Source organism: Kogia breviceps, chromosome 4 (genome assembly GCF_026419965.1).
Source record: "Kogia breviceps isolate mKogBre1 chromosome 4, mKogBre1 haplotype 1, whole genome shotgun sequence".
NCBI lineage: Eukaryota > Metazoa > Chordata > Mammalia > Artiodactyla > Physeteridae > Kogia > Kogia breviceps.
The window spans coordinates 76,654,013-76,667,998 of NC_081313.1; the positions used below are offsets into that span (position 1 = coordinate 76,654,013).

A 13,986-nucleotide genomic window follows, 5' to 3' on the forward strand; every position below is an offset into this window, starting at 1 on the left:
TTGTCATGCAGCAACCTGAATCTCCTGCATGTCCTCGGAGCAAGGCAAACTCAGCACCATCATTTGACAAGTAACTCAGCCAATAACATCATTTCTGTATGTGAGGGTCAAGTGGTATTAGCAAAGTACGCAAATTCTAATTTTAAAACTCACGAAAATATTTCGGAGCTAAAACAATCCACATCTTTTTTAAACAAGCCAAATAACTGAACAAAATTTTGTCTACAAAGCCCAAGTTCACCCACCCACCTGTCATTGCTGCATTCTTTGTGACATTCTCCCTAGTGGCCTAGAATAGTTTGCTGCCTTAACTAGTATACTTGGAGGAAGATTCCAGAGTATGGCAGCATCTCATTTTCTTTGTTTAATTTGATGGAAACTGGTCTCTTACCAAACTGTGAAGGTGAGATCAGGGGAAGGGTGTGAAATATCAGTTTAAAAATAACCACTTCCCATCCATTGAGAAAAAGAGGTGTTGAAGGACCTAGTGATTTTTACAACAATGAGCATTAAGGAAAACACTTGAAGTTCCTAAATCCAGGGACTCAACGACTTAAAGAGTGAGAACCAACCCCGCTGACATCACAGATCCCTCCTGCAGTCACAATGTTGCTGGGCCACCCCAGGAAGATGCCCCAGAAACATGAAGACTTTAGTCTGGATGCGATCAAGTTTCCTTAGTACTTTGGCTTTCTGAGAGAGAAAATTAAAAATCTCTGGGCCCTTTCAAAAAAAATCCAATCAACAAAAAAATGAAGTCAGGAAATCAGGCATCATGAGTTCAGGTATTTATCTCATGGATTACTCAAGGACTCTAAATTTCTCGTACTTTGCTATCTTACTTGTATTTCTTCTTACATACAAACAAGGTAGCAAATCCCAAAGAAGATCCTCAGGTGGCTATTGTGCCATCCTCAGATGGCATAATAGGGTGAGGAATCATTTCCTATTATTTTAGAACAGCTTGATCTAAATGAGTGCATCTTAACAGTTTCCTGACTGTCTCATGGCAGTACCTGTGGTGATAAGCTCTTTCTGTAGGTGTGATGGGGACCAGGGAGAGAATGGGTGGGGAGGAAGGAAGGGAAGAAGTGTAAAAGAAATTGGAAGCCTCCCTTTAAATTTCACTGTATGTATAGAAACTGCCCTCAATTAAAAAAAGTAGAAAATTGCCACCACTGCAAAAATTCACTTGCCATAGTTCCTAATCTGACTCAGCATTCTGGTTGCCTAGATACGGATGTACACAAAAGTTCCTCCCCGGCTGCCAGGACTGCCACTGCCGTGGAAGAGCCAGATGAACCTGATGGCCCCCTTCTTGGCTCAGCCAGTGACCAAGAGAAGAAAGCAAGTACTTTTAGATATTCATATTCAAAATAGAATATGTTGCTCAGCTCCTTTAAAGCTTAATGTTGCTTAGAGAGATCTAAGGAGTCCTGGAAGAGTTGCTTTTCTTTTCACTCTCCCACATCTCCTGTTCGCCCTGCTTTGAAAAAGTGACTGATGCCGGCAGAAGCTGCAAAGAAAAATTTGTTGATACATTCATTGCACTGACTTTTAATATGTGGATATAAAAATTAACAAAAATTTGACAGTTATTTTTGTGAAGATTTAAAAGGAAAGATGATAAACTCAAAGTGGAGACATTATCTCTAACATAAAACAGAGAATAGCTAAATAGAATTTTTATTGGTATGGACTTGTCATATCTTCCCCATTAATGAAAAAGAACATTCAAATAAGCAGGGTTTTTAGACTTTGCATTGTAATTCTCAAACACCTGACCAGCAGATGCAGCCTCTTGTGATGGGAAGAGGACTGGAAAGCTAGCACAATGTCAAGGACTGATTTTTGGTATCTATCGGCTGTACCACATATTGGCTGCATGACTTGGACAATTACTTAAACTCTCTTCTTTCCTCTGTGGTGAAATGGGTTAATTAGGCCTATCAGATAAAGATGTGGAGTTTGAATGAGCCACTAAGATAAAGGACTTAGCAGGTAGGAAGGACATAGTCTGATTTTTATAATCATCTATATGATCTTGAGCAAGTTCCTTCTCTGATCCTCAGATTCCTCACCTATAAAAATAATTATCTTAAGTTCTTTCTTTAATAAAGATTTCAGTTATTTAAGGTAACTATTGTTATCCATAAAAGGTAATGATTCCCACCTTCAAGGGCTGTTTCAAGAATGAAATCACATCATATATGTGAAAGTATTTTATAGTCCATTAAGTCATAAAGCATTATTATGAAAAGATGAAAATTAATACATGTAAAATGTTCCATAATAATCACAAAGTTGTCTGTGAAACAAATTTGATATAATTATGCTTAGTCTGTAGGAATAGGGATGGAAGAGCTGACATATTCAGTCAGCAAAAATATAAAAATTTAGTCTTAGATACATCAAAAAGTTGCACAAAGAGTAAATAAATATGCCACAATGTTAACGGCTTTTGCTTTAGAATTAAAAGAGAATTTTTTTTCTGTACCTTTTACTTTTTCTATATTTTTCCAAATTTCCCTGCATTGTCAGGTTTCGCATTTGTTACTTTACAAGTATGTGAGTTGTAGGTGTGCTTTTAAGAGGATGCTATTTATAGTCTTCCAAATAAGACTTAAAAATGAACAAAATAAAAATAAAACAGATAAATAAATAAATAAATAAAACAGGTATATCCAATTGCTTCACCTCAGAAAGAAAAAGGAAAACAATAAGCCAGTAACGTAGTGTCCTTGGACACAGTATTCATCACACCCTTGCATTCCACAAGTACTCACAAAGGACTACTAGGTGCCAAACATACAAGGCCAGGGACCAGCCCACAATCTCCCACAGGCCAGGCTGTAGCAGCAGAGAGATGAGAAGGAAAGAGCTGGCATTAAGTAGGTGAGGAGCCCAGGGCACAGTACTGTTCCGGCTGGAATCCAGAGTGAAAACAGGAACCAGGGCAGAGGACCAATCCCATTCTCTAGGGAGTTAGGATGGTTTCCAAAACGTGGACACCTGGGTCCCCAGCGTATTAGTAAGTCCACTCTCTAAGGGAAGACGTGGCTTCGGAGCATCAGACCCATTGCAAACCCCACTCAGCACTGGGGAGAGAGGATCTAAAGCACAGTCACAGCAGCTCACTGTCTCCATCTGAGCAACCTCAAGTTTTTTCTGATTCCCACCACGGAGTGGGCTGGTCAGGAGAGCCTGATTATTGTCAGGTGTCCTATATTAGCTTCATTGATAAGAAACTTACCTTACTTTTTTTCTTTAACTTTTATTGGAGGAGAGGGGTTCCAATTAAGTTTCTTTGGCCCTAAATTAAGAAGCAAAATGTGGTCGTTCCTAAGGCATTTGCAAAAGGAATGATTGCTGTAGTGGGTCTTAACATATTCTGCTCATCATTCTAGTATATAATAACATAAACCAAAAAAAAATATCCTAGAAACATATTTTGTTTAAGTTTCTAACTGAGGTGGAATACAACTCATACTCTCCAATTGAATTGAATTGAATCCAATTCAGTGAGAAGCTATTAAAATGAAGGTAAATCTGTCTTGTTTTTTAAACTTAAAAAATAAGAGAACATTAGAGTTCAAAACATTTTCAGCATAAGCAAAATACTGAGTACATTTGGTAACCTCTTTCCTCCTAGAAATGCTACAAAATTATGAATTTTCATGCAAGTAGAGCTTTCTAGTACCATTTTATTGAATTAGTTGTGTTCATACGGCCAACTATGTTTAACACTAGAAGTTATGTATGTAACTGTGCTCTGTATTTTTATTTCTCATTGACTCTAAGAATATGACATCCAGATTTCTTAGAAAACAAAATTATTTGAATAGACTAGTTTTCTAGGTTTTAGCTTTGTTTTCAAAAATTAGCTGATTTCCCTCAGAATTCACCATGTCAGGAATAATTCACTCTATGAGGACATCTTTAGTAACTCAGCCAATAATCATTTGCTATTTCATTAAAAAATTATCCAAGAATAATCTATGGCTTTGACTTTTCCTAAAAATTTTTCTTAACTATGATACCAAATCTATGAAATGCAACACTCTAGAATCTTCCCAGAACTTGATTTTGATTTTAGTCTTGAGCAGTACAAATGGGGGCATGTGCAAGATTAACCGGGCTGGTGATCTATGATATATAGCACATATTTTGTTTTCAGTTAAAACATTATAAGATGGATAAGATTTCCCTGTAAAGTAGCTAATGATACATTTTAAACCTGCGACCTTTGTTTTAGGTAAGATTATCTCCAGCCAAAATGTCAACCAAGAATTCTACAGATCTAGTTGAATATGTTGACAAGTAAGTCTGTGAATTACAACAGTTTTAACTATTTACTGTACTTGATGATTACATTAGAAATTAAAGTGCCTGAATGAGATCTTTGAGTTCATCTAAACTAGTTCTCTGCTTTCAGAAGGACTGCATTAAACCACCTCAAGAAGATGAACCTCTCTCTCTTATTCCTCTCTCATTAACAAGCCAATTTTACTGTTTCCTCTTTAAGTAACCTCCATAGGTTCCTATAGATTTATGAATAAAATAACACAACATAGGCAATGAATGACATATGGCAAGATCAGATATAGTTAACTGTGACTTTCAAAATAAACCAAATAAATATGTTAACATTTCATGATAAAAACTCAGGAAATGTTGAAATATATTAAACTAATCATCAGAACGTTTTTGTTTCTGCTATTTACAGTGTCACACCTGGAGCTCATCCAGGGAAGGTCTACAAAAGGGGGAGAACTCCGGGGACTTGGAAATATAGCATACAATTGATAACATGCACATTGTCCAAAAGATCCTAGAATTCCAATTTGTAAAGGAAGGATACAGGGCAAGGCATATTAGTTTGAGTTTCTATTTGAGTATGTCAGAGGGGGATCTGGTCTGATGTGTGCATTAATGTTCTCAGGGCACTTGGGATTTAGTCTCAGGCTTTCCAGTAATTTTCTGCATGACTTCATGCAGTCCCATATGTCTCTGGGCTTGTTCTCTCATTTGCCAGATGAAGAGGCTGAACTAGAAACTCTCTAAGACCCACTCACTGTATCTTTAAAATAATTGTGATTCTAAAATATACATCATGGGCTTCCCTGGTGGCGCAGTGGTTGAGAATCCGCCTGCCGATGCAGGAGACACGGGTTCGTGCCCTGGTCCGGGAAGATCCCACATGCCGCGGAGCAACTAAGCCCGTGAGCCATGGCCGCTGAGCCTGCGCGTCCGGAGCCTGTGCTCCGCAACGGGAGAGGCCACAACAGTGAGAGGCCCGCATACCGCACACACACAAAATATATATATATATATATATATATATATATATATATATATATATACATCATGACCACAGGGAATAAAAATGACCAAACAAAGAAAATGATTCAACATGAAGAAAAATCTAAATACTGGATTTTCATTTTTTAAGTACTTTTAACAATGAAGACGATAAAATTTTAAAAATCACTAATATTACAGTATGTTCACAATTAAGAATTTCCCTGTCCCTTAGCCAGCTGAATTTAAGGCATTCCAAAAAGTTCAACCACAGTATTTCAGCCCCTCTTTTCATGCTACCCATGATTTGTATTTGCTTATGTGACAATGAGGCTGTAATTTAGAGAATGGAACCAAACAAGGGGAAAGGTTTTTTTAATGTTTAGAAATGAGACATTTGGATCGATGGCATTTTTTCTTAGTTAAGGACAATGAATGTGGTATGCACAAAAATAATTATTGTAAAGATGTATTGGCTAAACTTGCCATCCAAGGAGAACACAAAGACCCATTCCCACCTGACTCTCCACATGACAAACAAAATAGAAATGGTTCTTCTGATCTGTCAAATTCCAGTATGAACCCAAGTGGATTTCTTTAGCTCAGGATGGTGACTTACATCATAGGAAATGAGAAAATTCCTGGAAGATGGCAACAAACTTAAAACAAAATCCAAGGAAATTTTTGCCATTTCTTGGATTCCAGAGAAACTAAAATTAAGAGAAGGGAAAGAAGTATTCTATAATTCAGAGCAAAAACATGATGACCCCAACATTCATTTCCGCAGTGATCCCTCCCACATATCCCTTTTCTTTTTGTCCAAGTCATATATCTAAGAACTTTCTATGTACTGCCTAAGATGGCTGGTTTTCTTTTGGTCTCACTCCTCTAATCTCCCAGAGCAGGCTGCAAACTCCCTAAAGGCAGGGACTCTCTGGCCTTAATGCTTTTGGATACCCCTACAGTAGCCTATCATGATGCACTGAATATCAATTCCTAAGGAACTGTAGTTGACAGATTTAATGGAGGATAATGGTGGAGCAATTGAATCTTTAGGGCTCTGCTTAGAGCAGCAGACTCCTGGGTAGCTGATTAACTGGAAAAGCAAAATGGCATTTGGGCATTTCAATCATCAGTGCAGATATTTTGAATTGACATACAGAATCCAACAAAATAAACATAAAAAACAATAATTTTAAAAATAACTTCTGGGCTTCCCTGGGGGCGCGGTGGTTGAGAGTCAGCCTGCCGATGCAGGGGACACGGGTTCGTGCCCCGGTCCGGGAAGATCCCACGTGCCGCGGAGCGGCTGGGCCCGTGAGCCATGGCCGCTGAGCCTGCGTGTCCAGAGCCTGTGCTCCGCAACAGGAGAGGCCACAACAGTGAGAGGCCCGCGTACCGCAAAAAATAAATAAATAAATAAATAACTTCCTTCTTCCCACAGTCATTGTATGCATTGAATGGCAACAAATGTATTGATATGCAAGCAGAGTTACTCACACAGGTAAAAGTCATTATCGATTCATTAAACAGCCTGAATATATGTTACATACTCTCAGAGGTTCTGCCTTATGAATCTATGTGGACATATTTATAGGCAATACTAAAAGCAAATAATAAAAACAACTGAAAAGAGTAAAAATTCAGCAACAAAAGAGATGATGCCTAGTCTCTGAACAAGGTTTGGCTAGAGATGAGCACATTAAAAAGAAAGGCAGACTGAGCATATACAGGGCCCTTCTCAGCCTCAGACAGCTGGAGCAACACCCACACTTGCTAAATGTTAGGTCATATTAATAATCCATGCAGCAGGGGCAGGCGGAATGCTTGCAATCATTTCTAGGACAATTATGGTGACATTATATTAAAGGCAGTAAATACTTCTGATTTCCACATGTGTTTATAGATTCACAATGAACAGATATCCGCTGAGTTCATGACGGTGTAGTCAATGCTCACTTAAGCTTAATTAAGCAGAAAAGCACCAGAGGCTTTTTCTTTTTCTTCTTTTTCTTCTGCTGGTAGAAGGGAGCATGGCATGGAGGCTAGGCACCTAGGTCCACTCTTGAATCTGCCTGTAATCAGCTATGTGACCTTGAGAAAACGAAAATGTCTTTGCTTCTCCAGGCAGTCTCTGCCTCCTCTATAAAATGGGGTGGGGTTTTAGGTGCCTGATTCCCAAGGGCTGTCTCTGTTCAAGGTAGGATCCAGAATTCATTTCCAGAATGCAGATCAGAGCCACCACTACTTTCTGTTTCTCAACTCTGCCCACAGTTTAAACTCATAACCACTCTTTTATGTAATAAAGTAAGTGGTTAAGATTTAAGAACATATGTTATTCCCCCACAGGATTTCACATGGTGTAGAAAACAAATACTGCCCATAAATTACTTTTTATTTTCCTTCAGCTGACTCTCTGAAAAAAAAAAGTTTCTCACCACCGAATCAAATAATTTCTAAGGTCTCTTCCCTCCTTTAGATTCTTTGGTCTTCAAAAACTGGTTATAACCATTTTATCACTTAACAAATATTTATTGACAATCTACTACATGCCAGGCACTATGCTAGCACTTGGAGGGTTTTCAGTGAACAAAACTAAGACCCTGTCCTCATGGAGCTTTTGTTCTAGTAAGAGGAAGAGATACACATTGTTAGGTGGTCTGGCCAGGGTAGAGTTCACTGAGAAGTTAGCATTTGAGCAAAAACCAGGAGATGAGAAAGTGGGCCATGGGGACATACAGGGGAAACCTAAGTTTCTAAGGCAGGAACACTCCTGTGGTGAGGCAGAAACAACACAAGGGCAAAAAGGGCTGGAATAAAAAGGAGGGAAGTATAAACCCGAACTGCAATGCTATCTGGGCCAAGAAAATGAAATTGTTTTGTACTGAAGAGTTGTCAGCCTGGGCTATAGCCAATATACATCTCAGGAATTCTCTCAGGAGTACATTTTGGGAAGATGGGGGTCTGGCTGACAGCCAAAGAATGGTCTGCAAAATGTGGATATTTAAAACTATCAGTGAGTCAAATGGGCAAAATAATAAGTTATTAATGATCTCTACTTGTAAGTAGAATAGGGCATTCAGGGTCTGGGAAGTATTCATTTTCAAGGTTTTTTTCTTAGTACCGTGGCAGCCATTCTATTATATTGTGATGCATTGCTTTTGTTGCTACATGAAGACAGATATTTTACATTAGAGTACACAGGAAAGGAAGATAAAACACTGTTGGTTGATCCTTTTATGGGATAGATCATGTTAGGTTGGAGATCTCTTGGGTTTTATTTTGCAGTATCATATCCATCTTCAAGGGCAACTAGCTTCCAGCTGAGAAAGCTCAAAATAGTCTGCATAGCTTATAAAATAAAAGATACATGGGGCACTCTGGGTTGTTAGTATGTTGCTTATTACCTGGCAGACCCCCTCCCACCCTGCACAGTTCTCTAGCCCCACTGACCGCATTCAGCGTTAACGCTTCCAGCTCTTGCTCCGTGTTAATCATCTCATTTAATCCTCACAATAACCCTAAGAGTTGGAGAGTGTCACTATTTTACAGATGAAGTCACTGGGGTTCACAGAGAAGTCAAGTACTTGCCCAAGGTCACACAGTGCAATGACAGACCAAGATTCTAACACAGAAATCTGTGTCTACGTTATTCCAAAGCCTATTTTCTTAACCACTTGCTATCCACACCCCCTGCCAGCTATCTTCTCAACATACACACACACATAGAGCCTGGGACACCATCACCTCCAGTCCATCCCTTGCAGCATGGAAGATGTGTAGGCAGCCATATCTGATCTTCCTCCATGGGTGTCCCTCTGTGGGATGTAGGCAGCCTGGGAGGCACTACCATTAGCCACAGTGCGGTCTTTTACTCTCTCTCTGGCATCATCTCACTCTGCTGGGGGTGGACACAGCTACAGGAACTGGGCATTACCCACAGCACTCCCATATCAGTCCAGGCAGGAGCTGCCCACATGAAGCTCAGTCCCTCCCACCCCAGGAGGGACTGAATTCTTGCCACACCTGAGAGTTTCTGCTTAAGTGTGAGAACTGTGCTGAAGTCAGGCTGAGGCTAGTCTCAGTTCACTAGAGCAGAGAGGGAGCCCCTCCAACCTCTGGGCCACAAAGAGGACCCTTAGGGCTCCATGGAGAGATGTGAGCCAAGCAAAGGAAAGGTAACTGGGGTGAAAAATTACATGATGTTGGAAGCAAGTTTTATATATATATATATATATATATATATATATATATATATATATATATGCAGAGGAATGCAGAGGAATATATTTATATATACAAGTTATATATAACATTATATATAAACATATGCATCTTGAATACATATTTATATATGCAGAGGAATATACATGTGTAAATATATATGCCAGTTATATGCATATAACTTTATACCTATAAATATATATACCTTGAATATATATTTATATTTATATAAATATATGCAGAGGAATCAATATATCTTATCTCTCTGAGAAAAATTCAAATATAACAGGCAGAACTACTAACTGGTCTAAAAGAATGTGCTGTGGTGTAGGGAAAAAGAGTCAAGGGGGGAGGTTGAAATGTTTCCCAGCTGGATTACTGATCATCTTTAAGCTTTAGTTTCCACCTAAATTGAGAAAAGTTTTACTTATGCCAAGGACAAGTTGTGGGCATGAAATGAAATCATGTTTATGAAAGTGCTATGTTGACTCTAAGCCTTATGGAGAAATAAAACAGTAATAATAATAGATTCCTTACATTTCTCTTGGGCTAGAAACTCCCCTCAAATAATTTACCATTTGTATTAGTTTCCTAGGGCTGCCACAATACAGTACCTCAAACTGGGTGGCTTAAAACAGTAGACGTTTATTATCTCACAGTCCTGGAGGTTAGGAGTCTGAAATCAAGGTGTCTGCAGGTTGATTCCTTCTGAGGGCTCTGGGGAGAACATGTCCCATTGGTCTCTCTTAGCTTCTGGTGACAGCCAGCAGTCCTGGTGTTCCCTGATTTGTAACTGCCTCGCTCCAGTCTCTGCCTCCACCTTCACGTGGCCTCCTCCTTGTGTCTCTGCCATCACACAGCCATCTTCTTACAAGTATATCAGTCATACTGGATTAGGGGCCCACCAACCCCATAAGACCTCAGTAGGTATGACTAATCACATCCACAGTGACCTCTAAGGTCACATTCTGTGGTACTATGGGGGGTTAGGACTTCAACATATCTTTTTGTGGGGACACAATTCAGCCCATGGCACCATCTAATCACTACTAATAATTATAACACGAATACACGTATATGACCCTTGTAGACATTACAAAGCACTTCAGATACATTATGTAAATTGAAAAACTTCAGCCAAATAAGTAGGGTAGGAGTCATCTCCACAGGACAAATAAGGAGCTCTCTTTTGGACAGCTTAATAGGGGTTAAGGGTATTAAGTGGCAGAGGCAGAGCTCAAGCTCCCAGTCTTCCAAGTAGAGAGTTCTTTCCCCTGGAGCCCCACATAACTAACTCTCAGAGCCCAACATTAGCAAGGTAATATGGGTAAGCATCTCAAGAGCCCTAGAAAACACTGTAAGAACTCCAAACACCCTCAAAACAACTTACTGCTGCCATTTACATGTTGCCCCCGTGTCACCCGGATGTCCACCGAGCCCCCATTCACACAGGGACTCAGGAACACCTGCCAACCTGAATGCCTCTACCAGAAAGCCAATCACAACAGGTACATTACTAATTCTGTAATTTTATTGAAAATGTTACTGAACGTGGGGAGTTTGCCTCATATATTACATAACTTGCCTCTGGAAAAGATCCACAGCCAGTCTTTTTCTCCAGTCTGTTCTCGGCCAGGTCACTATTTGGAGTCCTTCCCTTTCCTGCTTCATCCTGTTATGTGTTATTTAAAACAGGAGATGCCTCCCTCACCCACCTACAGCATTCAGCCCTGTGTAAAACTCAGCAATGGAGGCTTCTAGAGCCACCAAAACCATCTGCCAGGGTAAAGCTTAGGAACAAGCAATGGAGAAACCATAGAAAAGACATTTTCAGCTCCATCACTCTACGCACACACTCACAGATTATTTTTGTGAGGCAGCAAAATATTCTCTGAAATGCCACTTTGTTTACTTTTTTTTTTTTTTTGCAGGACTCTATGCACTGAGAATGTAACTAGTCATAGACTAAATCTCACAGAAATGAAAATTCTCTTCAGTTATGCCCTTTTGTGTTCTAGAAAGGGGTTTAAATTTTCAAATTTTTGTCTCTTCAATATTACAGGTTGCCGAAATGGTTATTAAAATCTCCTAAGTAAATTTAGTGCTCTAGCCGCAAGAACAGAACAGGCAGAGAAGTGAGAGTTACTATGTACCAATGCATCTGTCAGCAACAGCACAGCTGCTGTAAGTCACATTGAGGTGCAGAGAAATAGAACTCAGAGTTTGTGGAAAATCTGTTCAGATTCAGTTGTCAGCTACATAATCAATGATTTATATAAAGTCCAAATATCCCTCTGAAAAGGCCCCCTAGGAATACTTCCTCCTGTGGTTAGTAACTCCATCTGCACGAGTCTGGAATATTCGTTATATCTTTCTTTCACAGTTAAATTTAGATATATAAGTCCCACTGCTATGATATACTAATAAAGCAGTGAATTTTTAAAATTCAGGGTAACCACATATCGCTACTAATGAAAAGCCTCAGTTTTTAAACTTGTGGATGATCTGATGTTTTGAACAACAGTATTACTAGGAATCTCTCTTAGAAGACTGAGAATGTTCATGTGTTGAATGTTATTCCAGTCATTGATTTAGAAAAGTCAATTGGAAAATAATATTCTCTTTCCTTACAGCAAAAAATAGGAAACATATATATAAGTTCTATCTTCATCCTGTAGGAATCATGCAAACAGAACTAAACAGAGCAGGATGTGGTGCTTCATTAAGCATCATTAATAAACAACAATAATGATACTCCAATAGTAAATCTCAGACATGAAAAGACATTTCAAAAAGGAACATTCTCCACTTAAATATAAAATAACTTTAAAAAATAAATGTTAAGAACTAAAAGAAAATAAGTAACTACAGTCCATCATTTATGTGCTACTTAATGTCCCATGGTTGCAGGCAAATACATTCACATAGCACTAGGTGATGCCCTGCAAGGCTTCCTTCCATGTGCCAAAGAGGAACAACACTGAGGCCAACTCTGAAGGCAGGACCACAGGCTGGCATCTGAGCAGAGGTGGCAGCCTTGTTCCACTGGCCCCTCTTCTGCCTTAGGTCTGTTTCCTCAGACCTTTCTGGATACAATGTTCTTTCTGGATACAATCCTGATACCAGCCAACAACACACCCAAAGACTGAGTGCACATAGGCCCCTTGTGAGCCTGGATGGCAGTGCAGTTGTAAGCACTGGTCTCACTGCTCCCTACCACCTGCTTCTACATGTGATCTCAGAACTTAACAGCCATATGGCAAAGTGGCCCCATTACCTCTGTCTAAAATGAATGAACAGGGCTTCCCTGGTGGCGCAGTGCTTAAGAATCCGCCTGCCAATGCAGGAGACACAGGTTCAATCCCTGGTTCGGGAAGATCCCACATGCCATGGAGCAACTAGGCCCATGCGCCACAACTGCTGAGCCTGTGCCCTAGAGCCTTCGAACCACAGCTACTGAAGCCCGTGTGCCTAGAGCCCGTGCTCCGCAACAACAGAAGCCACCACAATGAGAACCTGCGCACAGCAACGAAGACCCAATGCAGCCATAAATAAATAAATAAATTTATTTTTAAAAAAGAATCCACCTGCCAATGCAGGGGACATGGGTTCGAGACCTAGTCTGGGAAGATCCCACATGCCGCGGAGCAACTATGCCTGTGTGTCACAACTACTGAACCTGTGCTCTAGAGCCTACGAGCCACAGCTACTGAAGCCTGCGAGCCACAACTACTGAAGCCTGCGAGCCACAACTACTCAAGTCCACGTGCCTAAAGCCCGTGCTCTGCAGCAAGAGAAGCCAACGCAATGAGAAGCCCGCGCACTGTGATGAAGAGTAGCCCATGCTCACCGCAACTAGAGAAAGCCCGTGTGCAGCAACGAAGACCCAACCCCACCAAAACTAAATAAAAATTAAATAAATTAATTAAATTTATTTTTTAAAAAATGAATGAACAGAAATATTTGGTTGGTAAGTGGTGGAACCCGTATTCTAACCTCGGTCTACCTTGCCTTCCAACTTCGCTAAGCTGCCTCTGAATATCTGCATGATTTGAAATCTCACGATAGTCCACATGAATAGTCCACATTTCACACTTCAGCACTTCATTATATGTTCTTCACCTTTATGCCTTCAAGACTGGTCATGACTCATATGACCAGTCTGAAATAAATCAGTGATGTTCAGTCCTAAGAATATCTTAGATTCATCTAAGTGCTTATTTAAAATACATATTCTTGTTCTTCCCCTCACCCCCAAAATTATGATTTAGTAAGTCTATAGTGGTGCCATGGAATCTGCATTTTAGCGACTTCCCTCCCTTCTCCACCCCCATGATACTAATGCAAGTTTCTTTACAAGAAACACTGAATCAGACTAAGTTCCTGGAGGGACAGGACCTTTATATATTGTACATGGACTAGAGTAGACATTTAGTAAATATTTACTGATACATTTCTATT

At 39.9% G+C, this 13,986-nt stretch overlaps 1 protein-coding gene across 1 annotated transcript in view; it reads left to right on the forward strand.

The window, feature by feature from the left end:
* Positions 1-754: 754 nt before the first annotated feature.
* Positions 755-13,986, forward strand: part of FAM81B (family with sequence similarity 81 member B) — a 51,577-nt gene continuing 38,345 nt past the window's right edge. The window contains exons 1-3 of the mRNA XM_059061476.2: positions 755-785; positions 1,235-1,347; positions 4,256-4,320. Of these exons, the coding sequence (XP_058917459.1) occupies positions 776-785; positions 1,235-1,347; positions 4,256-4,320 (188 nt within the window). The 5' untranslated portion in view covers positions 755-775. The remainder of the gene's footprint in view (positions 786-1,234; positions 1,348-4,255; positions 4,321-13,986) is intronic.